General features: G+C 33.0%; 1 protein-coding gene across 1 annotated transcript; it reads right to left on the bottom strand.

Moving 5' to 3' along the window:
* Nucleotides 1-253: 253 nt before the first annotated feature.
* On the bottom strand, nt 254-21,497 carry LOC134281724 (uncharacterized). The gene is made up of 3 exons (XM_062764155.1): nt 20,078-21,497; nt 10,971-11,175; nt 254-539 (listed from the first exon to the last, which is right to left on the bottom strand). Exons 1-3 carry the CDS (start codon nt 21,495-21,497, stop codon nt 254-256), a joined length of 1,911 nt encoding a protein of 636 aa, XP_062620139.1.
* Between the last annotated feature and the right edge of the window lie 6,435 nt (nt 21,498-27,932).

Genomic DNA, 27,932 nt, shown 5'->3' with positions numbered 1-27,932 from the left:
TTGTTGTTGAAATCTTTGAATAAAACTTTTATGCTTGATTCCAATATCATACATAATAGAGTCCACGATATCCTTTAGTCTCTCGGCTTTTTTTTTTATATCTTTGATTGACAGAGGATGGTAATGTTGTAAGATTTGATACTAGATTTCATTTCCTCTAGAAGGAAAGTACTCCTAAAGAGAGTTTCACTTCTAATTTTGTGAATGTTGTCTTTGTGTTGTTGTCGCTTTGTTTTATATGCTTCTCTAATGTCTACTCTTTGGTGATGTTTGTGTTCTGTACATTGGTCACAAACAGGTAGCTTACACAGAAGACAGAAAATGTCCAAGTTTTGGTCTGGATGTCTCTCACAGGTCTCTTGTTTTGTAATGTAGTCATAACATCATGGTATATATTATCTAGATCAATGAGGTGCCCCCTGTAGACACAGATCATGTTTACACGTGTTACAGTAGAATTCTGTGTGTCCCTGACACTGGAAACACTGTAGTATTTTACATTGTGGGCTAAATCCTGATGTCTCCATGAAGTTAAGAATCTGAAGTGCAAATACAAATGTAACACAAAAAGTCTCACTATAAAAAAAGCTTGAAAAAAAAATAAATTCAGCCTTTTAATGAAAAAACAGTTAAAAAATAAAATGCTTCTCGATACTTTTTATTTTAAGAAAAACAAATAGACTTGAGGCTTAGAATGTGATCAACAAAGTCAAATAGAGCGGAATTATTTTTAAAAAATAATAATATGCTTTGCCAGTATCACAAATCGTAAAGACTGTGTTGCTTTTTTTACACGTGTCATTTAAAATCTCAATCCTTTTGTTCTCTATATGTTTTATTTAAAACAATATTTCGTAAAATCACTGGAAAATGATCAATATTTATGCTTCTGTATTAATTCAGTTGTTTGTTCTTTTTAATACAGGACAAAAATTGGATATTAGCCTTTTTATGACCAAATCCTAAAATTAGGGTTAAAATGTTTTAAAAACACTAAGATAGCAAACAGTAATAAAGCTCAAATTTCATTTGAAAAAAAATACATCTTGGGAACAGAGCGACAAAACGTACCACTATAAAGTACAGAAGTGGGATTAATAGTAAGTATCCACCGTCAAACAATCTATAGATATATTTAGATGTCAATATAAAAATGAAAAATCGCTCAAATATATTAATTATTAGAAATTGACTTAAAGGAAGCCAGGAGAACAGTTTAATTTTAAGAAGTATTTTATTCATAACATACAAAGTGTACAATATGAATATGGATTGAACAGCAGGTCAAAGGCCTATATTAGTTCTCTCCATCGAGGAGTACTAATTACCAGTACGAGGAGTACTATAACCATCCAGGAGAACAATACTATCGTTTGTAATTCTTCGGATTTAATTGGATAATAAATGTTCTGTTTTATTGGCTGATTTGATTTTATATTAATATGAGGAAAAATTTATCGAAAGACTTCCACATAAGAAGAAAAAACTTGATGTTGTATTCCAATCGATAAATCGAAAAGTTTAATCAATTAACAACAGTTTATAATATTTAAATGTCGACTGGATATATTCCACTGTTTGTAGACAGTAAAGTACTTATTATATTCAAAAGGTTTTTTTTATTAAGAAATAACATTTTCGAATACAAAATACGTACGTGATGAAATCAAGATAATATTAGAATGAGTATTATGAAAATATGACAACATAAAAGTGGGATTCAAGATATATATTAAAAGTATGAAAAATAAAACGTCTTACCATGTAGTAGATACACTTTAATTTCTAAAGGAAAAATTAAGAAAAAAATGATCATAAAGATATCCACAGAACAGTCATCAAAAGTTTTAAATCAGCAAACAATATAACTCGTGCGGAAAACAAGAACTTATAAAACACCATTAAGTGTGTAGAATTAGGATGTTCTAATCAATGATATTATGTGCACATTGGTACACATGACTAAAGCTACTTTTAAAGTCTGGATGTCTCGCTCTTCTATATGAAAAACTGCCAAAATTCTGTTTATGTTGCATAAACTTTGATTTGACAATATATTATTATACGACTAAATTGTGTTATCTACATTTAACAATACAACTAGTACAAAGTACATCTAGTACATATCTACCCAATTGTTGGGATTTAAGTTTCCTTTTATATGACGATTGTTGTAAGAATCTGCAGTAGACAAAAGTTTGTCTAGATGTGAAGAGTTTGAAAAACAGATACATTACCTAAAGTTCCATGAAATAACAATACAAAATAGATAAAATTTTACTGTAAATGCGGGTGGGGGTGGACGATATATGGACAGGAGTTTAAAGTGTTATCGTAAAAAAAAAATCCGGAAAAAAATTCCTAACCTCAACTTAAAAAAACACCGGAATGGCTGTGTTTTCAAATTTGTGGGGACCCACCTAAACAAATAGATCTGGGCTTGGTGAAAAAAATCTTATTCAGTATCTAGAGTGTGCTTTATATTCAATGCAATCTGCTTGACCACTACTGGCCATGCATGGACTTTTTCCACATTCACAGCTCATCCTAGACTCCATACCACTAAACCGAAAGTTAATATTGCAGTGTATATTGACGTCTATAAAAACTTGTTCAAATAAAGTGAAATAAATAATTGCATGAACCCTGAGGCCCACGCAGTAAATATATAAGCAAGTTTAAACCGAATGCAATGGGAAAACGACAGGCTACGCATGCGCGAGAATGCTGGAGCGTTCGCACCTTAGGTAAATTGCCCGTAGAATAATTCACTCTATTCAAATTAGAATATGCAAATCACTGGCAAATCGCGCTTTTAAATCTGCATATTGCATTTACAGGTTGACTGGCAGATCTTTTGAACATAAACTTTTAAATACAAACTAAACTTTAATTCTATGGTACAAGCATTAAAAAAAGTGGGAAGAACTTGCAATATATAGATACATGTAACTTAACAACTCGATTGAAAAAAACGTCATTTAACGACTAGTTCTAGATTTTAAAATATGGAACAAGTTTTCTCCGGCATTAGTTTTGTGCAGCAAGGCTCTGCAAATTTTTTTTTTTGTTTCAACAATCCAATACCGTTTGATAGAGGTAACGGCTTTTAAAATCTGTTTGGGGGGGGGGGGGCGACAAAAAACTCTGCGTGCTATAAAGCTGTTATACATGTGAACCATCAGATCTCTATTTTTCCCCTGATAGTTTTCTTTTGAGTAAATCCAGAACAGGTATCAATCCCGGCCATTTTGGTTACATGACCTTAGAGATTTCCGTACTTATGAAAAATCTTTAACTTTGACCGCAACTTTTGGATGGTAATGGACAGGACCTTCATACTTACATATGTAATCCTTGTGGAAAGACCGTTAATTGGATATTGAGAACTTTGACCCTTTGACCTTGAAGTTCTTATTACTTTTTAAAAACGTTTACCTTCGTCACAACTTTTAAACGTTAGATACTAGGACTTTCATATTTCACATATGTTTTTTTTTGCGGGAAGACCTTTCATTGGATACTGAAAACTTTGACCTTTTGACCTTGACCTTGGAGATTTCCGTTGCTAGGAAAAAATTTAACCTTGACCAAAACTTTTGAATAGTAAGGGCTAGGGCTTTTGTTATTCATATATGTAATCCTTGTAAGAAGACCTTTCATTAGATACCAAGAACTTTAACCCTTTGGCCTAGACTTTGGAGTTAACCTACTTTTAAAAACCTTTAGCCTTGGCCATAACATTCGAACGGTTAGGGTTTTCATCCTTCACATATGTATTACTTGTGACAAGACCCTTTCACCTTAGATTTTGACCCACCTTTCAAACATTTATCCTAGACTATAACTTTTGACCAGGTGGTGCAAGGGATTTTGTATTCCACAATCCTATTTCTTGTGATGACAAGATGTGTTTGTGAAACACTTATGCCCCCGTATGGCTACATAGCAAAGATTAAACTTTTCTTGCATGCAAATTTGATTAATTGGTACCAAAAAGGAAAAACAAGTGTGAAATTTGAAAGCAAAAACAATGTTTAAGTTTTTTCAATAAGCATAAAAATCTCCCATGTCAAAGGTCAAAAGGTCAAGATAATTGGTATCCAATGAAAATTTTTGTCACATAGAATACTTATGTAGAGTATGGAAGTCCTATTCCTGACTGTTCAGAAGATATGGTCAAGGATGTTTTTTTTTAAAAGTAGGTCAGACTCCAAGGTCAAAGGGTTAAAGTTCTTGTTATCAAATGATTGATTGATTGATTGTATATTGTTTAACGTCCCTCTCGAGAATTTTTCACTCATATGAGACATCATATGAGTGATGATATGAGTGATGAGTATATGCCGCTGAAGGGCTACAATTTTTTACCTTTACTTGGCACTCAGGGCCATTGAGCAGTGAGGGATCTTTATCGTCCCAACGCCTGCCGCTGACACGGGCCCTCGGTTTTTAAGGTCTCATCCGAAGGACCCGCAACTTTCACTTCAAAGTGCCGAGCGCATGGCGAAGGAACAGTTGCTACAAATTTTATCGACTGGGTCTGTTGCGGCCGAGATACGAACTCACGACCTCCCGATCACGAAGCGAGCGCTCTACCGACTGAGCTACCGTGAACGGTGTTATCAAATGAAAGTCTTGTCCCAAGAATTAAAGATGTAAAGTATGAAAGCATTAGCCCTAACTCTTTAAAAGTTATGATCAAGGTCTGCTTTTTTGAAAATTGTCAAGGTCAAAGGGACAAAGTTATTGGTATTCAATGAAGGGTCACAAGGATTACATCTATGAAGTATGAAAGCCTTATACCTTACCGTTCAAAAGTTAGGGCTCAGGTTAAAAGTTTTCACAAGTTTTCACAAATACGGAAATCTACAAGGTCAAGGTCAAAGGTTCCAGGTTGTTGGTATCCAATGAAAGTTCCTCCAACAAGAAATACATATGTGAAGTATAAATGTCCTGGTATCTACTGTTCAAAAGATATTACCAAAGTAAAAGTTAAAAATTTTCATGTAAAAGTGGGTCAAACTCCAAGGTTTAGATCAAAAGGTCAAATTTGGTGGTACTCAAAGAAAGTTCTTGTCACAAGGAATACACATGTGAAATATTTATTAAAAGTCATGGCTCCACTAAATCAAAAGTTATGGGCAAGGTCAAAGTTTTTGCGGACAAGCAGACAGACAGACGGACACGACAAAAACTATATACCCCCAAAACTTCGTTTACGGGGGCATAAAAACCCTACTTTGGCAAATTATATATTTAATTTTCATTTAAGAAAAGTTTAATCTTTGTTATGTTGCCATAACGGGTCATCAGTGTTTCACAAACACATATTGTTCCTAATATATTGAGAGTAAATAGGGCTTTCATATTTGACATGTGCATTACCTTTGACAAGATAATTCCGAGCATGCTATGATTTCTTATCCCTTGACCTTGACGATTGATCTTAATTTAAAAAAAAAATCAACTTCAGTGATTATTTCTAAATAAATGACATATGATAGGGTGTTCATATTAGACACAATATGTAATAAACATCAGTCAATAACAAATAACATCTATCCCACAATGACACCAAAAGCGGGGAACCACAATTTTTTGAATTTGCTTGTTTTAAATATATTTATGAGAACTTAAGTTATCGGTTCTTTTCCTAACGTGTATAACGATATGTACAAGGTACAGATAATCTGGCACGTACCGTTTTGTTTGGGTTTTCGAATGTTATGTTTGTGTGAAGGGCATATAATATCTAAAATAATTTGCTGGCATATAATAGCGACATTCTATTCTGATATTTCAAGAAAAAAAAACTGTTACATGACAGTTTATTTCAAATATTGATCATTAACCGTAATAATGTCAATAGCAGCATGAATGAAAACAATGCAGACCTTTATAAATGATCTTTCTCTATTCCCCGTACCATGTCTGCAGTGTGTTTAATTCACAATATAAAATGGAACTATAGAATAACAAATTTGACAATCAATAAAGGAGAAATTACAGAATGTAGGCATTGAATTCTTTGGGGGGAGGGGTCTTCCAATTACAATATCTGTCCTTGCCGACAAATTATTATACCTCAGCTCCTATTGCAAAGGTTGTCCATGCCGCAAAAGACTTAATCCTTGTTCTCTTTTCGCTTAGAACGTCTTTACAGCTCTAATACAAACACAAGTTTGGCTCTATCGCATGCTTTTAGCACGATTTCAGCACCATTAAATTCACGTTATCATGAGCGGTCAGTTTTCTCAGATGTAAACAAGAAAATACAGGACACTTGCTCAAATATAAAACCAATTTCATAAATCGACTTACAGCTACGACATCTGTTGTAGTCATCTTGGTTTTTTTTTTTTTTTTTTTTTTTTTTGATTTGACATCATCGGGATCAACATGATCTCCATCGATGGTCAAGATATAGACCACAATTTTAACAAAACTTCAGCTTATTTGAAGATTCATGAGGACATGAACTTTGACGCTTCACGCAGGCATATTTCATGAAGCGCGTTATTATAGCCTAATTGGGCTTTTTAATTGAGCCTCGATATGGCATTTTTGACTGAGCCTCAATGGGACTTTTGTCATAAAGTCTAGGTGAGACATCATTTTTAATTAGCCTTAATGTGGCTTTTGTAATTTAGCCTTGGTGGGGCATTTTTAAATGAGCCTTCATGGCGCTTTTGTATCTTAGCCTTGATTGGGAAATTTTAAGTAGGCCTTGATTGAACATTTTTGAATAAGCCTTAATGGGGCTTTTGCACGTTGCCTTGTTTGAGCAATTTTGACCAAGCCTTTATGTATATTAGCATTAATAGGGCCAGTGATTTAATGTGAAGTGGTCCGTAAGTGGCATTGTAAAATTTAACCTGAATAGGGCATTGGGAATTATTTTATATTGTTTAATAATGTATTAATTAGTTAAGTTAAGGATAGCCTTAAGTTGTTTTGATCTTATTTTTACTCATCACTAATATAATACCATATGCAATTACTTTATTTATTTTTATTTAAGCTTTTCGCATAGTATAGAAATTAAAGATTCAAGTTCCTAGACTTATGGACAGGGAACTCAAAATAAAGGATTTAGTATTCCATTTTAGAGTGGTAAGCATACAAATACAGACATTATTTTTGCAATTTTTTTAAGTCCTGGGTAAAAATTTAATTTGAAGCTATAACTGTATCCTCACATTCTGTTAATGAGGAGAAAACATCACATATACCTCTATCTTTAAAGAGGAAAGTTTCATGAAATTACCTTTGTCTACAGATAGATTAATATCATCATTCGACACTTATTTAGAAGTATAAGAATTTTCATAGAAATCACACATTATCGTCTTCTTCACTAAGCACATCTTTATCGTTTAAAATTTCGTAAATGAGGTAAATTACTGACAAACAAGTTGAAGGAACAAGAATATCAGCAGTCTCGTTTAAAGTAATCATTTCTTTATTTTAATTTTTCTTTTCATTAATACACCACATGTTCAAGATTGCCACTTTTTCAAAATATTAAGAATAAAATAAAAATTGAGAAAGTGCAAGCATGTGTTAATCAAATCCATTCAAAAATTTGAAGGTTCAATATCATTTATCTGGAATAAGATTTTAAAATACATATTCGTGAGGAATGTTATTGCATTATCAGAGATGTGATATTACATAGAAAATGTGAGAAAATATAAACTTCAAATCTGTGTCTATGCACCGTTAAATATAAATATATAATTAAGTATAAGTATTCCAAGAAGTGTTCACACTCAAGTCCTTTTTAGAAAGCAAAATTTCTCACACAATATAATGTTAATTCTCGTTGAGAATTTTTTCTAAATTTATGTGAGATCCAAATGTGTTGCGTTTCCGAATCTCTATCAGCAGAAACCACACAGTATATCTCAAGCTGAGATGTGTTCTTTCAAAAGCACAGTGTGGAACTCACCTGCAAGGAATGAGAGAAAATGACGTTTCCGAGGTTTATTCCTTACTTATTTTGGCCAGATGATGCTGAGGGAATTGTGTAGATGGTACCGTCTTTGTCCAACCCGGATGCCTAATATTCATCAGAGATAGCTTCAGTGAAGATTGTCGACTTTTTTTCTTTTCGAACAGCTCTGGAAAATCTTACACTTGATCGAATTTAGCCTCGGTTATTCCGGTCATTAGAGCCACTTTGTTGGATTCAATCCTTTCACATGGTGATTTCATCTAACCAATCCGTTATGCATCAAGAGCAGAAGACTGGATGGCGTTGGTTCTGAGTATGTCTAATGGCTTTAAAAAACTTTGAAGACGTGTTCATGTGATTTGTATTTAACACAATGCATTGTCAGTGCCTTCAAACGACACAAGATTGGGGGAGGCTTCTGTGTATCGGTCACAAGTTTATTCTCCAGAAAAATGACCCTACTTTTTGCACACTTTGCATTTGGACTGGTTCGTGCAATATCGTTTATCATTGGACACTTTCCAGCAATTCATACATTGTGGAGTACGCTTGTTAGAAGACTGTCCTAAATGGTAGATTTAGCACTGCAGACCAGCACATCTGCATGTGCGAGAAAGACATTGTCCTTCTGGGAGCGCACTAAGATAAATGTAAATAAAACGATTCCCATTTAAATCTTTATGTGTGCAAAAACTTTTTCTCATATGGGTAGATAACAGTCAAAATATGAGGCTAGACGGGGCTAAGCTAATGAACAGTTAAACACAAATACATGAGTGATACGATATATTAAGTGTACACGGTAATCACTGATCACTACTCACGGTGTTTTATCAAGTGTTCACACGTTAAAGTTCCAAACATGAAATTAAATCAACCCTTCAAATTCAAAAAAAAAAACAAAAAGAAAAAATATGTACACAAATGCAAATATACAAATGCAAAGAACGCGTAAGAAAAAGTGGTCGAATAGACATTCACTACAAGAGTATCTTAACTTCCAAAAATAAGCTAAAATACACGGAGAGTCGACAAAACAAGTCCTTTTGTTCAGAGTCAGGTGTCTAAAAACTTGATTAAATCATCACCTTGATACACGGTTTATGTATCTCAGTTGTTTCGATATGTCAAAAACATTGTGTACGTATGAATAACTTTTAAAGCAAAGTAAAATATTAACAAACAAATTGATGAAACAAGAATATCAGTAATCTCGTTTAAAGTCTTCATTTTGCAAATTATACGGTCGATAAAATGAACTTGTCAGCAAATACATTTTATCACAGACTCATTTGTGTGGCCCTTTTTTACACACTGAATTGCCAACGGATTTTTCAGAGGGTTTTCCAGATAATGACGAGGAGCACATGTGACCGGTCGGCAGGGGACGCTCACTTCTCTAGGGCACCTGATCCCACCTCTGATGATTTAGAGGTCTGTGTTTGCTCTGACACAAGTTGTATTGCATTTTTAAATCATTGCTTTTGTATCATACTGCTTTGGAAAAATATTCAAAACTCAGATATGCTTAATTTCAGGCCTGCTTATGTGTCTATAAACACAAACACAGTTGTTGTTGATTGATCCTACCCAACGAAGATGAGTAATATCATTATAACTGAGACTACATGGTTTGTTTATCCCGTCTTCTTGTGTCAGCAACACTGACAGAAATTTGCCATCTTTGTCAATCGTCTGAACTATGTTAGAGTTTTGATCACGAATAAGTATATGTGACAGCGCATCTATACATAATTCGTATGGTAATATCATAAATCCTGGTTCAGATCCTGTGTAAAAGAAGCGATGTCTTTCTCTGTAGTCTACCACCACAACGGCACGACGGAGAAAGTCAGACACAATAATATCTCCATTCCAGTTCTTTGTGATGTATCTAGAAAAACTGTATATAAGTTGACCATCGCTGTTGTATTGTATTGTCGGTATGTGTTGACCAGTCTCGCTATACCGTACGACCTTCCCCTCCTTAAATATGTCAGTATTTCACATTCCGACCAGAAGATCTCCATTTGAAGCGGAGCAGTGAATACACTGTGGTTCTCAAGATTCGGTTTTCTTCACTATTGTAGTTTTTCATGTGTTAACTTGTGATAGGTTGACAATGTGATGATTCTTGCCTATGTGAATAAAATCACGGGTCATGTTCACTGTGTGAACTCCCCAATAAGTACTCATATCTGGCACTTGACATAGGATGTCTCTTACAATGTTTGTTAGTTTGAGGTTGTTACATGTAGTATCACTATTCTAATTTTCTTTGTGTGTCTTAATGGTTATATGTTTTACACAGTTAACAACTTGTGCTGTGAAGGATCTTTGCAATACGGGTGCAGGCATCTGTTTTAGAAGATATTTATTATTCACTTGTCTTTTTCCCGTCCCCATGATTTCTGCTCTTTTTATCATTTGGAATCTACTTAGAGTTATAATCAGATCCTCAAAATTGATTTCCTTTGTCAGTATAGGCAGGACGTGCTGGGTAAATTTAGGAGTGTTCTTTATTTTGGAAACACAGAATTTTTTCAGGAGCAATAAAAATCTTAAAGGTCTTTTTGCTGACTGTTCAAACTTATGTTGATATTTCTCTATAATGACTTGATGTGAGTTCATTTCCCTCTTAAATGTTTGGAATCTATGAAGGTAATTTCTACATCTGATTTTAGCATCTTGTACTTCTGTGTCAATGATGCTATTCAGTTTCAGGGCTCTTTTTGACATTCCTGATTGACAGTTATAGATTTCTATGTGAAAAGTTTTGATTCCTATAAGGAGAAAACTGTTTACATAGAGGGTATCACTTCTGATGTTATGAAGAATTCCCATGTATTTAAAGCGGTTAATCATATATGCTGTTCCTATGTCCGTTAATGTGTGTTTAAGGTGTTTTTTACATTTAAAACAGACAGGAAGTTTACACAAATTACAGTAAAATGTATAAATTCTGTCTGGATGTTTCGCACAGATCTCTTGACATTGGACGCATTCATACTTCTCGCGGTAGATCACTACATCATGGTATATGGTATCCAGATCTATAAAGTGTCTCTCTTTACACTGTAGACACGGTCCATATTTACACGTGTTGCAGTAAAATTCTGTGTCCCCTTGACATTGGAAACACTGTCGTTCTTTACACTGGGTGCTGAATTTCAGTTTGTCCATGTTGTTAGCATTCACAAACGTGATGAACAAAGCTATATAAAAGTAGTATGTATAATATTTATAAAGTATAAAAGTAATTCAATAAACCATTTCATACAATCTTTTAGAGTGAAAGCACCTTGAAAAGATTATCATGATATTTCAAATCGAATTACAATAACTTTGATATTGGTATTATGAACATGGTCAATTTTTTAGGGAGAAAGCATCTTGAAAAGATTATTATGATATTTCAAATTAAATTACAATAACTTTGATACGAAAAGTAATCCAACTCAAAAGTTAACTGAAACAATACAAAACGAAAAAAGAGCAAAGAAGGAGTTCTGAAAACACCAGAAATGGGATCAGGTGCCATGGAGGAGTGAGAATCCCTTGTCAACCTGATACATCTATCGTTTATCCAACTTATGAGATTAAAGCAAACAGCCACCTCCAAGGAGAGGGGATCAGGTGGAGGAGTAAGCAATCCCTTCCGAACGATCACACCCGCGTTTGTTCCTAGTTTTGATCGGGAAATAATGAGAAACTTCATCAACAATTCAGTGTGTAAATACGGGCTAACAATTACTTTAGAAAATATCAGTCAGCATTTGGATTTTATGTTGAACGTTTCCATTGTGTCGACTAAAAACTTGCAAAATTATTTTTGTTTTCCTCATTTTGAAATTTATTGATATTTATTTTGATTCTACGCTGTATTAATGGTTCTGTCTGCCTGGTAAAAACAAGGCTTGTTAATTTTATACGAAAAGGGATAAAAACCTCCTACAATGATTACAAAGGAGATTTGAAAAATGCAGATGACATTTCTATTACTATCGGTGTATAATATTCAAGCAAGGATATACAGTACTGGCTTTCCAATGCACGGGACAAAAACAGTTTTATTTGAAGTGCACAACATATATATATATATATATATACCTACAACTTTTAATGAATTTCAAACATCATATCTCTCAAACCTATTTTTATTAATTTTTGAAAACGATGACACATAATTTTTTAATTCATTGGAATTATAAATGGCTGAATGTAATTGTCGTCAATAGGGACTGAATTTACCTTAATTTTTTATGAGAGTCATTAGTTAAACATACCTATAAAACTTAAATGCGTTCAACCATCTATATTCTTCACAAATAAACATGTTCTTAGTCTCATTTACGAACGCAAATTTCAATCTAGTTAATATTTATATTTCAATTTATTCCGATTGCCTATTGTTGACGATGATTTCTAGGTACAATGGGATATACAGAGCTCAGAGCGCGCATAGAAGAGACTGTATTATGTTGGCAAATATTCAAAATAGTTAACAATAACGTAAGGGGGGAATAAAAGGCTGACAGAAATAGTGCATCGACTTCTTTAAAGGGACGTTGAGCATTATTTGAGGGTTTAGTTATATACTAGGGGTTCATTACGGTAATTAGTTTTTGAATTGTGACCTTTTTATCAGCTTTAGCTTCTTTCAATATTCTGCAGGTTTGTGCATTTAAAATAAGATGGTAAATGCAAGATTTATCGAAATGAATAAACATGTGAATTACTATCCCTATGATGTAAAAAAAAATAGTAATAAAGTTTTTATATACTCTGTAGACGTACTTTTTTCCACGTGGTCATAATTCCGCGAAATCTCAATTTCTGTTTAATCCAATGGTAAAAAATTAAGCGGATTTCTGAGTCTGTCGCTGTATTCTTACATTTATTTCAAGTACGCCTGGACAACTTTCCGCGGAAAATTTGTTACCGCGTACATAGCGTAAATTAATACCACGCGTAAAGAAGTACTTTTACAATATTTTCACTTCCAAGTTTCAATTTGAATTTTTTTGTTCATTTAATGTTTTAAATACATGTGTTTATCCGGGGTACTAGAGCATTAAAATTTTCATAAATGCAAGTTGATCATCATTCCTTAAAGGACTTTGCCCTAAATATTCCTTTTTCCTGTTTTTTACCTGAGTTCCTTATATAAGCCATTCACTAAGTCAATAAGGCACGATCAGTGTAATCAGGGTTCACCAGTGTACGACAGAGGTAATATATATAGATAAGTACAAAAGTTATTACCTGCTTCAATGGCAGGAGAGAAGTGACAATATGAAAATAAAAAACAATGATCCATCCAATGAAAATTTACAAATACACATTTTTGAACAGGGCATAAAACACAGATTCCTGGAAAATTCAGAAGTAAAATAAGGTGCTTAGGAGAAATAAGCATTCCTTGCTGACATGTTATATCCACTGTGAGCCTTATATATTGATCAGGGAGACGAAACATTTCGTATTAAAAATAAGTATGAGAACAAGGGTCTAACAATTAGTATGAAACATGCCATCCAAGATACGACTCACTGATATATTATATTTGTAAACAAGCTTTATAACGGTATAACGAGCATGCTAACTTTAACAGAGGTTGTTGGAATCCCTGCAACATCAACTTATCTGTCAATAAACTGCATCAGCTTAAAAAAACTGTAGAATCACAAATTTTCGTTGGGATAAAATTTTGTTGATTTGTCATCAAAAATAGTTTCGTTGGCATTTAATTTCGTTGTTTTGAAAGTAACCCATTTAATATATAGTCATTTAAAATTTCGTGTTGGATTTAATTTCGTTGATAATTGTTACTGTAAATCACTTTTCATTCGCGAGAACTTTAATTTCGCGTAATTACGCAAGACGGAGTGCTCGCGAAAATTTCTTTTTCGCGTATTATAGATTTCCATAAGATTATATAGAGCAATGACCAGAATTCGTGAAAATTTTGTCTCGCTAATAAAGAGTCAATGACTTTCTCGCGAAAATAAGGTGTCGCGAAAATTAAGTGATCTACAGTAACAACGAAATAAACGAAATTTAATCCACCACGAATATTTGTGCTTTTACAGTATATCATACTCGATACTTGTGTGTCCAATAGGTTTTGAGACGTAAATAATATATACAGATGAGAGCGGAATATTAATATTACTACACAAATAGGCAAAGATGACTATGGAAAAGCTGAAGTCATCAAGTCTGTAACTTTTAGTGTTTGTTAGTCCTTCGTCTTTAGTCCGAAAAGATTTGGCGGACTCTGTGTTTTTTTTTTTTATTACAAAACCATTCTGCTTCATAGTAATATAAAACAGGTAATAAACAAAGGAGTATAATTAGTCTCCATCGAGATTGTTGAAAGAGCAGGCCTAGCCTGGAGCCCATAAAATTTAGACGAGCTCACTCTTGCTCTCAGTCACACTTTTACCAAAGGATTATATGGCAGGAAAGTAAGACTTAGATCAATCAAAGTACTGGAAGTACTGAAAAGCGGTTAGCATGCTTTCATCTAATATGTACCGACAAAATTACATGAAATGATGATATTTAAGTATGCATATCTTTGTCCATTGTCATCAGAGGAAAAAAAAAACAGACATTCTGTTTTTGTAATACTTTACTTATTAGTAAAACCAATAACATTCCAAACTGATGTCACAGATGGATGCAATCTAAATAAAATAAGATTTTCCGAATCCGCTACTGCTTCTCAAACATCTAAAAACATCCTATTTGGGGTCATGTAAGAGTGAATCTTCGATTAGCCAAAGAAAATGGTTCCTCCGAAATCTTGGCTTTCTTGTTTTTACCACCGAACCAAAACACCCAAGGAGTTTTGTAACAAAATATGCTTTGCAAAAGCTGTGTTATGTATGACGTGTGGGGTATCTTGTATAGTTTGTGCTCTTTCGTTTCATTATTCACGTTCAGATGCCAGACTGCAGACTATACATGAAATTATTCCAAAATTACTTTAATTCAACGTAAGACAGTATCAATAATGATGATATGTAGCCGTGGAATTAATTTGAGAATTGTTTACCGAGGCTTGAATTTACATGGCCAATGTGTTTTGTTGACTAGTACATGTATTCTCATAATCGAAAATAATCGAAAGGTCGCTCTGATGTGACTCCGAATGGGATGTTAGATGTTTGAGAAGCGGTATTTGGGATTTGGAACATTTAAATAAATTTTAATTAGATTGAAATGCATGTTTCAAAATTTAAACATGAAATTTCTTCAATTTGAAAGACAGGAAGTGCATTTTGAAAATTTCTCTCTTGGTGGCATCCAATCGTTCTCTGGATAAAAACAATTATGTTGATGTTGAAAATTTAATTGTCTTTCATGATCTATTGAATCTATAATTAGGTAATTGTAAAGCCTACTATAGCAAACAGCTAAAAATGACAAGTTTAATTCTTTAGATTAATGGATTTAGAGTAGTGTAGATCTACAGCTGGCTAGTCAGAGAAAAAAGGATGGCTGAGCAGAGACTTTGTAAATGAATTGATATCAGAGAGCTCCAGATGTGTAGGCTCACTGCGGTTGAAACCTATCAACGAGGGATGCTTACTTTTTCTAGGCAACGGATCCCACGTCTTGAACATTCAGGAGTCAGATTTTCTTCTTAAATCGATCATTGATCATTCTGTATTTTGATACAGATACTGAATACTTCCGTTTAGTAATATTATGAACTACTACTTATACGGGAAGACTGGCGAGTAAACAAGATTATCAAGCTTTATGAAATGTACTTTATTGACTTTTCAAACAAGTAAATGTTTGAATAAAGTAAATGGTGTATAAGAATCATTTAAAAGAAGTCTTGCACAATATGTCTAGAAAAGGACATATAATATGTATTTGACATATACTCTTCATGCAATATTGTTCTCAAATAAAACATATGAAAAGGAAAGTTGTCTAATCAATCAATACTAGTATTTAAAAATTCAAATGTACACTAAAAGTCAGTGTAACTTAAGAAGTTATCAGTGCCACTTTCTTCAACTTCGGTTAAACAATATACACTGATTCCTTTTCTATCAATGTGCCTATAAACACCTGTATTTTAATTTAATTCTTCTCAAACGCTCAAAATAATAATCGACAAATTGGACAAATTCATATTTAAAAAGTATTTTCGCAGGTAATAATACGTTCCCTAGGAATTGATCAAATTTTCAAAACTTATAAATAAGCATTAAGTATATACTAGTATTTTAAATTTTTGCTAATTGATAAGATTTTTGCATACCTCATTCTTCTGTGAATAATAATATCGGTTGATTTTTAGAAGAGGATCACAATGCAGATTAAAATTAATATATATTTATCCATTTTTTCAAAATTAATTTTACTACTTTAAGTGCCCCATTATTTTTTTCAAAACTAAAAGTAAGTGATCCCTTGTGATCGATTGTAATAAATTATTAAAGACGGAGTAGAGAATTTACCCCTTGGAGCAGAGCTTTTATAATCTGTTTATTAGACAGAGAAACAAAGAGAAGACAACAAACGTTTCATTGTGGAGGTAATCCTATTGTTTTCAAAAACGTTACAAAAAGTGTAAAACTTACAGATGTATTCGGTGTTTTAAAAAAGCGTTGTTCAGGTATTACTTAACTTAATAAATGGTGTTTCTTAATACTTTGGCAAGGAAAATCAAACTCGATCGAGAGATTTGCTGATGTTTTTGCAGTCTGTAATAACCTTCAACCTGCTGTATAATTAACCCTATCGTTCAACTCTCAAAAATAAACTAACAGTTACTATAAATAGCTATCTCACGATGTACATCTAATAAGGACCAAATTCTCAGTTCTTTGAAGTCAGTGTTCTAAGTATTGTCAATGCTTTGGTAAATACTAATAAGAATTCGATATAATCGTTATAATAGCCACTCTAAATACACAGCATATTGTCAATCTCTCACCAGGGGGCGTATTACACCAACAGTATACAAATCATAGGAAGCGCTTTGCTGAGGTAACTGTTGTCGATAGGCAGCGCCTTGTGGAAGATTCCGGTTTGGGTTGCAGAACGATAAGGTTACGTGCCATAAAGCGATGTCTTTAGGTAGCGCCTTATGGAAGTTTCCGGTTTCTAGCTAACCGCCTAAAAATGAGCTTGACTTATAATTACTTTTCTAGCCCCTAGGCCTTCATGACCCCCAAAACATCAGAGGTGGGATCAGGTGCCATATAGGAGTGAGCACCTCATGCTGACCGGTCACACCCGCCATGTGCTCCTTGTCATAATCAGGGAAAAACGGAAACAATCCGTTCTCAATTCAGTGTATAAATAATGGACTAAAAATTGGTTTGAAAACCGTTAGTCAGCATTTGACTCAGTGATAAATTGTATTTGCTAACAAGGTCATTGTATCGACCATAGAACTTACAAAATTATGACTTTAAACAAGACTGCTGATATTCTTGTTTCGTCAACTTGCTTGTCAATAATTACCTCGTTTTAGAAATTGTTCATAAGTAGAGCATACTCTTGCGTATCGAATCAACTGAGATATATATACTCCGTATGCAGGTGATGAAGGTATATTGCTGCATAAGTAAGGGTAGCTGACGATAGAAAAGTTAAAGTCATCACGTTTGTCATATAGCTTGCTTGTTAGATTACCATTAGTGTCTTTTTCAAGTAAAATACCCAAGTATGAAACAGAAATGTCGGACTCTGTGGTCTCTTTTATTTCAAGCTCAACAGGATATATCGTATTGACGTAGGAATTGAAATTACTATTTTTATTGACAACACGTCGTCGATAAATCTAAATGTCGAGTTGAAGGCCACAGCAAGTGTTTTCACGCATAAGATTTAGCATAAACTCTCCTTCATATAGATATAAAAATAAGTCTGCTAATAACGGAGTGCAATTGGTATCCATGGGAATTCCAATAGATTGTTGGAATACCTGGTCTCCAAAAAGGAATGTTTTCAAGATTGTGTGAGTTATTGCTGTATAAAGACTTTTACACGCCAATAATTCACACTACACTTAAAAACACCCCATATATTCACATTTCACATCTTAAACACCAATAATAATTATATATGATACTCAATATTTAAATTTCTTGATGGTCATTACCGTTGTATTTTATTTACGTCTTTGTAGCCTCATTGTAACGCCATTTAAGCGAGGATTTAACCTTATACATTGTATATTTCTACAAGTAAGTGTACAAAAAATACTTTCAAGTCGATTTCAAAGTTGACTTTGCAAAAAAAAACACAAATGCGTTTCAGTAAATTAACAATTGACAGTTATTACCGTCTATTTGTCAACAGAATATATCCTAGTTAGCTTCAAATATAAGATACAACAGGGTCTTACGCATCTGTTGTCATATTTGGATATTTTACTAGAAAAAACATTTCTAAAGAAAACCAATGATAATCCTACAACAAAGCTTTATGAAAAATCTGATGACTAACTGTTCAATCGTAAACTTCCTTTACCTATATAGCAATATATCCTTATATTTTTGCCTTTATTTCTTATGAAGACCATTGCCATTTATCAGTGCATAAACAACACTGAGCAAGCCACGTTTGTAGTTTTTCTTGAACAATGGCTGTTTCATCACTTTTACATATGATGAAATATTCATCTTAAAATCAATACTTAACAGATTTTATTTTACTTTGAATGATTTTTAAACATATGTAAATATTAACAATAAAATGTTTCTTACGTGGCTTATGTATTTTTTCTGCAATAGCTGCAAAATTAATCCCCGTACTAACAACTAAAGAAAGCATTTTATTGTTTAAATCCCTTGCATGTGGGGCTTTTATCTCTACGTTGACTCGATATGCAAGGGCAAGCACTACGTAACCATGAACATTTTCTAATAAAAGAAAAAAATTTAGCAAACAAGTTGATACAACAAGAATATTAACAATTTAGTTTAAAATCATTATTTCGTAAGTTATATGGTCAGTATAATGAATTCGTCAGCAAATACAATATATCAGTAAGTCAAATGCTGAGTGGCGTTTTTTCATACTAATTTATAGGCAATTATTCACCCACTAAATTGACGAGGGTTATTCCGTTATTTCCCGATTATGACAAAGAGCACACGGCGAGTGTTAACGGTCGGCAGGGGATGCTCATTCTCCATGGCACTTGATCCCACCTCTGATGCTGTAGAGGTCCGTGTTAGCTTTTCTCCTAATTAATATTGTTGCAATGAACTTTGAATCGTATGATCTTATCTAATGAGTCAAAAAATATTAATTAATGTTTCATAGGACACATTTGAATTAGATATCCACATATATAAATAGTTTTTACAGTTTATTTTACTTCCACTAAAAAGTCAATGATAAGCAATTTCTCTTAAACTAACATCTATAATTTTAAAAAATAGATACAATAAAAGGTTAGTATTAGAACCAGAGTAAAATAAGTATTTATTTTCTTCACCTTAATCCATTTCATACATATAAACTTGGTCCTTCCTGGATTCGACCCTACTCTACATTTTAATAACGGAAACAAACTTCACGTCGTTGTATGACTTCACGTAAGTTTCAGGCACAGAAAATAAAGATAATCAAGGTTGAGTTTCGAATGCCAAGACAAGACTCCAAGTTTATACCAAAATGTTTTATGTTGATTAAATGAAAAAAATAAGTGAAAAGTAGACGTCTTTACGCAAATCATAATATATGAACATCGTGGTTCTTTATTATCATTAATTTAATGCTGAATATATTCGTGTCTGCTTCTTTTAGTACATGTTATCTTGTCTTTTGACGCATACAAGTATTGAGAGAGTGAGGCTCACTCATAACTTTTTTGTCTCCCATGTCTAAATATATATTTAATAATCTTTTATAAATAACCCGGCCTGTCCATGTATCTGCATACAGATAATTTGTTGCTATTTGATCCAATCCATAAAAGATGAGTTTTGTCATCATAACTCAAGCAGCACAGTTTGTTTATCCCTTGTTCGTATGCCAGTATTTTTAACAGAAAGCGGCCGTCCTTGTCAAGCATATGAATTGTGCTAGTAAACCGATCACACAACAAGATGTGTAACAACGCGTCTGTACAGATTCCATATGGTGTCATCGGTAATTCTGAAGGAGGTCTTTGTCTCTTGTAGGAGAAGCGATAACTTCCTCCACGGTCTGTCACCACTACAGCACGGTACCAGTCACAAACAATGCCATCTCCATTGCGGTTCTCTGTGATGTATCTTGGAAACGTGTATAGGTTTTCTTCTGCGTTGTATTGTATTGTCTGTATGCTTTGCCCTGTGCTATCATATCTTGTTACCTTGCCTTCCATAAAAGTTTCAGTATTCCACATCCCGACCAGTAGATCTTCATTTAAGGGGGAGAAGTAAACACACTGTGGGTCCCATGACTTTGGTGTCTTTATAAGTATAGTGTTTGTTTGATTGTCATTAGATAGTTTGTTAATGTGTTTATTCTTACCTATGTATATAAGATCAAAGGTATCGTTCACTGTGTGTACACCTGAATAATAGCTAAATATATCTGAAAGATGATGCAAAGTATCGCCGTCTGTGTTTGTCAAAATAAGATTTCTATCATCACTGATCCAAAACCTATCTGATGTAAGATGGTAGATGTGATTTACACTGTTAACACCTGCCACCGTAACATGTGTGTTAAACACGGGTTTAGACTTCAGGTGCAGTGGAGATTCATTTCTCACTTGTATTTTTACCGTCTCAATGATTTGTATTTCACTCAGTAATTTAATGTTGATTTCGTCGGTCACGGATAACAGGCTATGTTGTGTAAGACGCGGAGTCTTTTTTATATTGGTTTTCTTAAAAAACAAAAGGAAACGTATAGCTTTGTTTGCCGACTGTTCTGATAGATGTTCATACTTCTCTATGATGACATGACCTTCATAAATTGCCATCTTCAGTTTTTGGAATCTGTGAAGGTAAGTTGTATATCCGAATTTAGCTTCACATATCACTGTGTCAATAAGGTTCTTTAATCTTATGGCTTTATTTGGCATGTTTGGTTGATTGTTGAAAATTTCTGTGTGGACAGATTTCATATCAGTTTTGATTCTTTCCAGGAAAAAAAAGCTGTTATAGAGAGTCTCACTTCTGATGCTGTGGATGGTTTCTCTGTGTTGTTGTCGGAATGTTTTATAAGCTGATATTACATCCTGTAGTTTGTGTTTCAAATGATCTCTACATTTAAAACAAACAGGAAGTTTACAGGAATTGCAATATCGTCTTATGATTCTGTCAGGATGTTTTTCACAAATCTCTTGTTTTGGGATACATTGATATTTCTCACGGTAAATCACAACATCATGGTATATGGTATCGAGATCTATAACGTGTTTCTCTTTACACGCTAGACAAAGTCCATGTTTACAAGTGTTACAGTAGAATTCTGTGTCATTCTGACACTGGAAACACTTTCGTACTTTACACTGGTTGCTGAATACTGAAGTGTCCATTTCAAGGTTCATAGGCATTGAGAACACAACATGCTAAAATTAGTATTGAAAAAATCTTTGTATTTGAGTTTACAACATCTTGTAAAATATTAAGATATTTGAATGTAACATTCTCTCTGAATTTAATAATGAATTCAGGAATAGTAAAACCAGCATGTTTTATTATATAAATACACCGAGAGTATTCAAGGGTGTTTTAAGAAATTGTCTTTCCTGCTTAATCAGTAATAAAAATATAGGATAAAGACTTGTCACCGACATAAAGGTCAAGTGGTTGTCATTCTGTATTGTTATATTCCTAAGAAAGCAACAAAACATTTAGATTCTACTGAAATCAATTTGGAAACTCTTAACTATAAAAATGATATTGAATTTGACGTTGGTACTTTTTAGCTCATCTCAACAAAGTTGGGGGAGCTTATATAATACCCTCAATGTTGTCGGCGTGGGTATTAGTGTTAAGGTTAAGTTTTTTTGGAGCAGTTTTCTTTATAAGTACTTCTATGACCTATATTGATTAGACATGCATGAAAGGTGTTTCTAGTGTGTTTCACTGTACCAGTCAAAGTTTCAGATGCTGCAATTTCATCAAAGGAATGACCAGATTAATGTTTTGGGAGCAGGTTAACATTTTAGGTGCAGTTTTTGGTGTAGGACTCATTTCCGAGTAACTATAAGCCATATGTTGACCAATCTTGTATGTATGGTACATCTTAGGATGCACACTACCAGGCTTGCTTCAGATGCTGAATCTGACCTACATTTTCCGCATGAGTAAACAGATTTATGTTTTTGGTGCAGATCTCATTTACAAGTAACTATGAGCACTATAGTGACCACACTTGCACGGATAATACATCTAAGGATGCCTACTACCAGTCATGCTTCGGATGCTGAATCTGACTACATTTTCCGGTTGAGTAAACAGATTAATTAACAGATTTTTGTGCAGGTTTCATTTCCAAGGTACCTGAAGCGTATAATGACTAAACTTGTCTGGATGATACATCTAAGGATGCATACTACCAGACTTGCTTCGGATGCTGAACCTGACCTACATTTTTCTGGACGAGTGAACAGGTTAACGTTTTTGGTGCAGGACTCATTTAGAAAGTAACTTTGAGCCCTATAATCACCAAACTTGCATGGATGGTACATATAAGATGTATTCTTCAAGGCTGGCTAGTAGATGCTGAATCTGACCTACATTTTACGGATAAGTGAAAATATTAGTTTTTATACAGGTTTCATTTACAAGTAATTTTGAGCTCTACGTTGAGCAAACTTGCATGGATGATACATCTTATGATGCACACTAATAAACTTGCTTCAGATGCTGAATTCAACATACATTTTCCAGAAAATGGACCTAGTAAAAGTTATGGGTGAAGGTCTATTACCAAGAGACTATACGTGCACAAATAATGCATCAAGGGATAAAAACTCTCAAACTTGCTTCAGATGCTGGATGTTAATTACGTTTTCATGATGAAGAAATAGTTTGAAGTTTTTATATAGGTCTATTCCAAAGTATCAAATCAAAATTGCATTTTGCATTTTTGGATGTACACTTTTTGAGGGTACAGTACCCGCATCGTTATTCTTTACAATTCTATCGTGTCCTATCGTGCGTGTATCCTGTTCTATAGTGTGTGTATCCTATCGTATCGTGTATCCTATCAAGAATAACGAAGCGGGTACTGTAATTGTGTGATTTTGTCTTACTAAAGTCAACATTCGTTGAGGTGAGCTCTGTAATTTCTTATTACCTATGTTGTCCTATATAAAAAATAATCATATAATAATTTAATGAAATTATCACTCAGAAAGATGAAATGAAAACAAAACATGACAGGATGGTGCGGGACACAATAGCATATCACCTATTCAATAAGTTTTTTGAGATCTAGTTTGTACGGCTGAGATAAAAAGAACAAATTATAAAATTTACACAAAAAAAATATTTTTGAATATAAACCAAAAAATATTTTCTCTCCCTCCTTTCACACCACACCCAAATTAGAAGTATGAAAACAGTAATTAACTTTATAGATATCTGATACACTTTCATTAAATAAATAGTGTTTTGTCTCTTAAAGTGACTAACCAGTCACTTAATACTCACTCTACAACTCATTCATTCTACATCCGTCAACGGTAAGCCATCACTATCAAAAGTAAATCAACAAAAATATACCAAAACTAAACATCCACGCATACAAATAGAAACTAATAATAGAATCAACTTTATTACACAATGGAAAAATGTATTCCTTTTTATTGAGATTAAATGGAGAGACCTTTACATCGCTCATCAACTGACAGTGACCTTGGGCAGTAGTTGATCAAGGCTACTTCAAATACCATTTGGAATAACATTTCGAATATAGATACCGCATCATCAATTAGGTGCCGTTTCATCTTATTTAAAACAAATAATAGGTATAAACGTTAGCGGTATTAGCTATGTGATTTCACCATTGTCTTTAGAATGCACTGAAATCGACGTTTTGAAACATGTACAAATCGTTTGTGAAATATTGTAAGCATTGACATTGACAATGCGTATTGAACATTTTCAAAAAAATAAATTACTTTTATTACGGATATCATTCTGACTTATTTCGACGATTTATCGAGCTTCATCTATAAATAAATATCGGTAAGTGAAAGAAATGTATTTTTTTTTAAAACTATAGTCAAGAACTCTACATATATGAGCAAACGTATAACAAATATAATCAGTGTTAAACCTTAGAGAAAAACCGCCAAATGTGTGAGTCGCCAAAAGCGGCTTCATGTTTTAAATTATCTTCATGTTCTTTTAAGGGGCCGTCTATGGTTATATTGTGTGAAAACTACAATAGCGAAAATCTTCATTTTTATACCATATATAACATACATTAACTTCAGTGTCCGTGCCAAGTTTGGGGGAAATTTATTGTCCAGGTATTTTGAGGAAATGTCTCAAAATACAGGTATATTTACTATTGGATTATATAGGAAAATGTTAATTTTAGCACTTAATAGCAAATTATACAAATACTACAATAGCCTTTTTATTCAAACTATAATATTTGATTAGTTATACTATATTATGCAATATATGTAAGAAACACAAAATTCTACTGTCTTGTTACCAGAGGGGGCATCTCAAAATGCCAAAAACAACGAACTTTCCTGTTTTATAGAGTACTACAAAATACGAAAGGCACAAAAAATTTATATGAAAACATAGTAAAAATAATGGAGATATTTTCAAATTTCTATGTTTTAAATTTCAAGAGCGTATGCTTATTACTTTTTCTTTAATAACATTTTAATCACCCCTTTCTTTTAGAGCTTCAGTTTATCATTACGTCAAAACACACTGTAACGACGTCAAGTAACCTATCAATTGCAAAATCGGTCAAAAAATCAGTTTTATAAATTTCCATTTCAATTTTATACCTATAATTTCTTAATTTTGCGAAATAATTATGCGAAAAAAGTTGCTTTAAAACAGTAAATACGTTTCATTTTACTATGATGCGCGAAATACTGCGCAATGGAAACCATAATCGGCCCCCTTAAATCTAAATGTATGCAGGTTTTTTTTCGCAAGTATGTTTATAGATATCAATACTTGTATTCGGGAAATTAAGAATTTCAAGAACCATTCTTAATCAAATAACCGGCAATTATACAGAACTGCACGGCTTCATAAGTTGTTCAAAGTCAGATTTGTGTTAAAATTGTACAAATACATTGATGAATTTTCATGTTTGACCCCTTTAGTTATACCTTTACTCAGATGACCGATAATTCCACTGATAAGAATGAAAAACTTCCTATTGCACATTGCACACCTTTGATTTTTGTGTTAAATTTCAATTTCAAATAACTAGGTCAATGACCTACTTTTCATGCTAGTGGTCCCTGAGTATTTCTCGGGAAATACCTCAATTTTTCACACAGTGACCAATTTTTTCTTCACACACAAAATATTACAAGCAACTAAACTCTTTAAATAATGAAATATGGTGGAACAGCGTTGCTTCTTATAAACAAATGATAGAGGTTAGGCCATAAATGTGATAATATTCACAGTCCGAATTTCCTCTGTCATATTTATATTTCTTCTCAACTTTTAATCGAATATTTAAAAAATCCGACTGATATGAACTCAAAATTATTTATAGTCTCAGATTACTTTTGCCCTATTTCTCATGGAATTAATATTATATGGGGTCAATGATCAAATTATTGAGTTCTTGTCTGGATTGGTTTTTGTACATATTTTTGAATTCCTTTATTTCACAGTATTCAATTATTTGAAAAAAATTGTGAGCTTTTAACACATATATTATTTGCAAAGTGATGTTTAAAAATACATGTAACCATTACTTTGTGATTTATATGGCAAGAAATAAAATTTTTTGACAAAAATAAAAAGTTCAAATTTTAGTCCGAATTTCCTCTGCATTACCATACATTGACTTTTGTTCCTGTATACTTTCTTTAAATAATAAAATATTAAATTTATAAATTGCTTTTGATTTAAAACTTGCTTATTTTATCCATTTAGAACAATTTTGATTTAACATATTATACTTTATAAAATTTCCTTTCTGTTTTCTGAAACCTGAGTAAACATCATCCTTAAAGATACTTGTATAAACACTAGAAAGATACTAAATAGTCAACAAGAGGCGTCTGAAATGTCACAGAAATCCGAAATGCTAAATCTCAAGTCTATTTATCAATTAGACTTTTCAGCATATGATAGAATAAGTATAAACGTTGGGAATAACAAAGCAATTTTTATAAAACGACTCACAAAGACCCAAAAAGCCACATTAAACTTCAAAAGTTAACTTTAAATTCCACTTTTATATCCAGGCCTTGTAAAACAAGGTATGGTATTATAGGTCTCTCTCTCTCTCTCTCTCTCTCTCTCTCTCTCTCTCTCTCTCTCTCTCTCTCTCTCTCTCTCTCTTGCAATGCTCTTAAAGTATTATTTGCACTGATAATTGGAATACAGTTATAAAATCCTTTAGAATTAACAAGAGTAAAATTCAAGCAAGAATTCAATGACAATACGTACCACTTAAACTTTAACAAATCTAAACGTCCTAAAAACACATCCGTTCAATAGCATAATACTTTCTAAATATTAACGTCAGAAAGAGATTTAAAGCAATAAATCAAGTTGGTCTATCGTCGATAGGAATTGTATACGTGAATTGAAATTCGAGTCTTTTTGTAACTTTCTTTAAAGATATTTCGTCTTATTATTTTTCGTTCTATATTCCTTTAATTTAAACATGCGAAGTCACAATTCACTTTTTCTTTGTCTACAAGTTCTCTTTTTTGAAACAGAATATCATTACCAGTCCAGTGATTCTAAATAATTTGGACGTTCCTAGTTTAAATAGCAAAGACATTGATCATACCCAAACACCAAACACCTGTGTTTGAAAATATAGGCCGGCTATATCTCTGTAAACATTGGAAGTTTACTTTACAGAACACGAATGGGAAATACTGTGTCCTGGTTTCAATTATTTTCTCTCCTCGTCGTTGTTATTATCGACGTCTTAAATCTTTAACATTTTTACTTCTTCAGAACCACTGCGCAAATGTCAACAAAACTTAGCTCAGAAAACTGAGTAATCGGGATTACAATTTTGTCAAACGAAGAGCTTTTCCCTATTGTAAGGGTAGATAATTAATTATAAATGTACCTGTATTTAAGAAACTAAAGAACTTTTAAGTCAGTTAAGGTAAATCATATCTGAAATCTTCCAGGCATAAAATATGATTATAGGTTGGTGAAGTTCATGGTCCAGGGTATGTACTGTAAGGGGATCACCAATACATTTAGAAATATAACTGGAAAATCTATTTCCATAAAAATTGTATATTTATATGCAAGTACATAAAGTAGCGAAGATTCAGGTTTTTTTTTTCAAATTATGACTATTATTATGACTGTCCGTCCTGAAGGGCTATCACATATGCTGTCCGTCCTGAATAAGGCATATGCGGTAGTCCGAGGGCGACTGGGCATCTTACTTAATTCGGTGTTAGTTTAGGACTACCCATTGGTAGGCCAGCCTTTCAATGAACATTTTCAATACTGAAAAGTTGTGTTTTGAAAAATGATACTTTAGTATTTGGTGATAAAATTGCGGATGATTATGTATTATGCATAGATAATTGTAGCTGTAAAACCATCATATTCAAACTATTTTACATAAGTATGAATACATTAATAAGCATAAGCAATACTGTAAAAGTAATACATTATCAGATATAATTATAGTAATTCAACAATAAACAAAATTAGAAATGAATAGGAAAAAAGAACTCGAATGAAAACAATAAAGTCTCCCGTTGAAGACTACAGACTTTTAAACAATTATAGAGAAAAAAGAAAACAAGTAATATTAATAAAGATAACAATGTAAA

The sequence above is a fragment of the Saccostrea cucullata genome, unplaced genomic scaffold (assembly GCF_032062105.1).
Source record: "Saccostrea cucullata isolate Sc308-1 unplaced genomic scaffold, CSIRO_AGI_Scuc_v1 ctg398, whole genome shotgun sequence".
Classification (NCBI taxonomy): Eukaryota; Metazoa; Mollusca; class Bivalvia; order Ostreida; family Ostreidae; genus Saccostrea; species Saccostrea cuccullata.
Note: the sequence above shows the minus strand (reverse complement) of the source record. Positions and strands in the feature narration are given on the sequence as shown.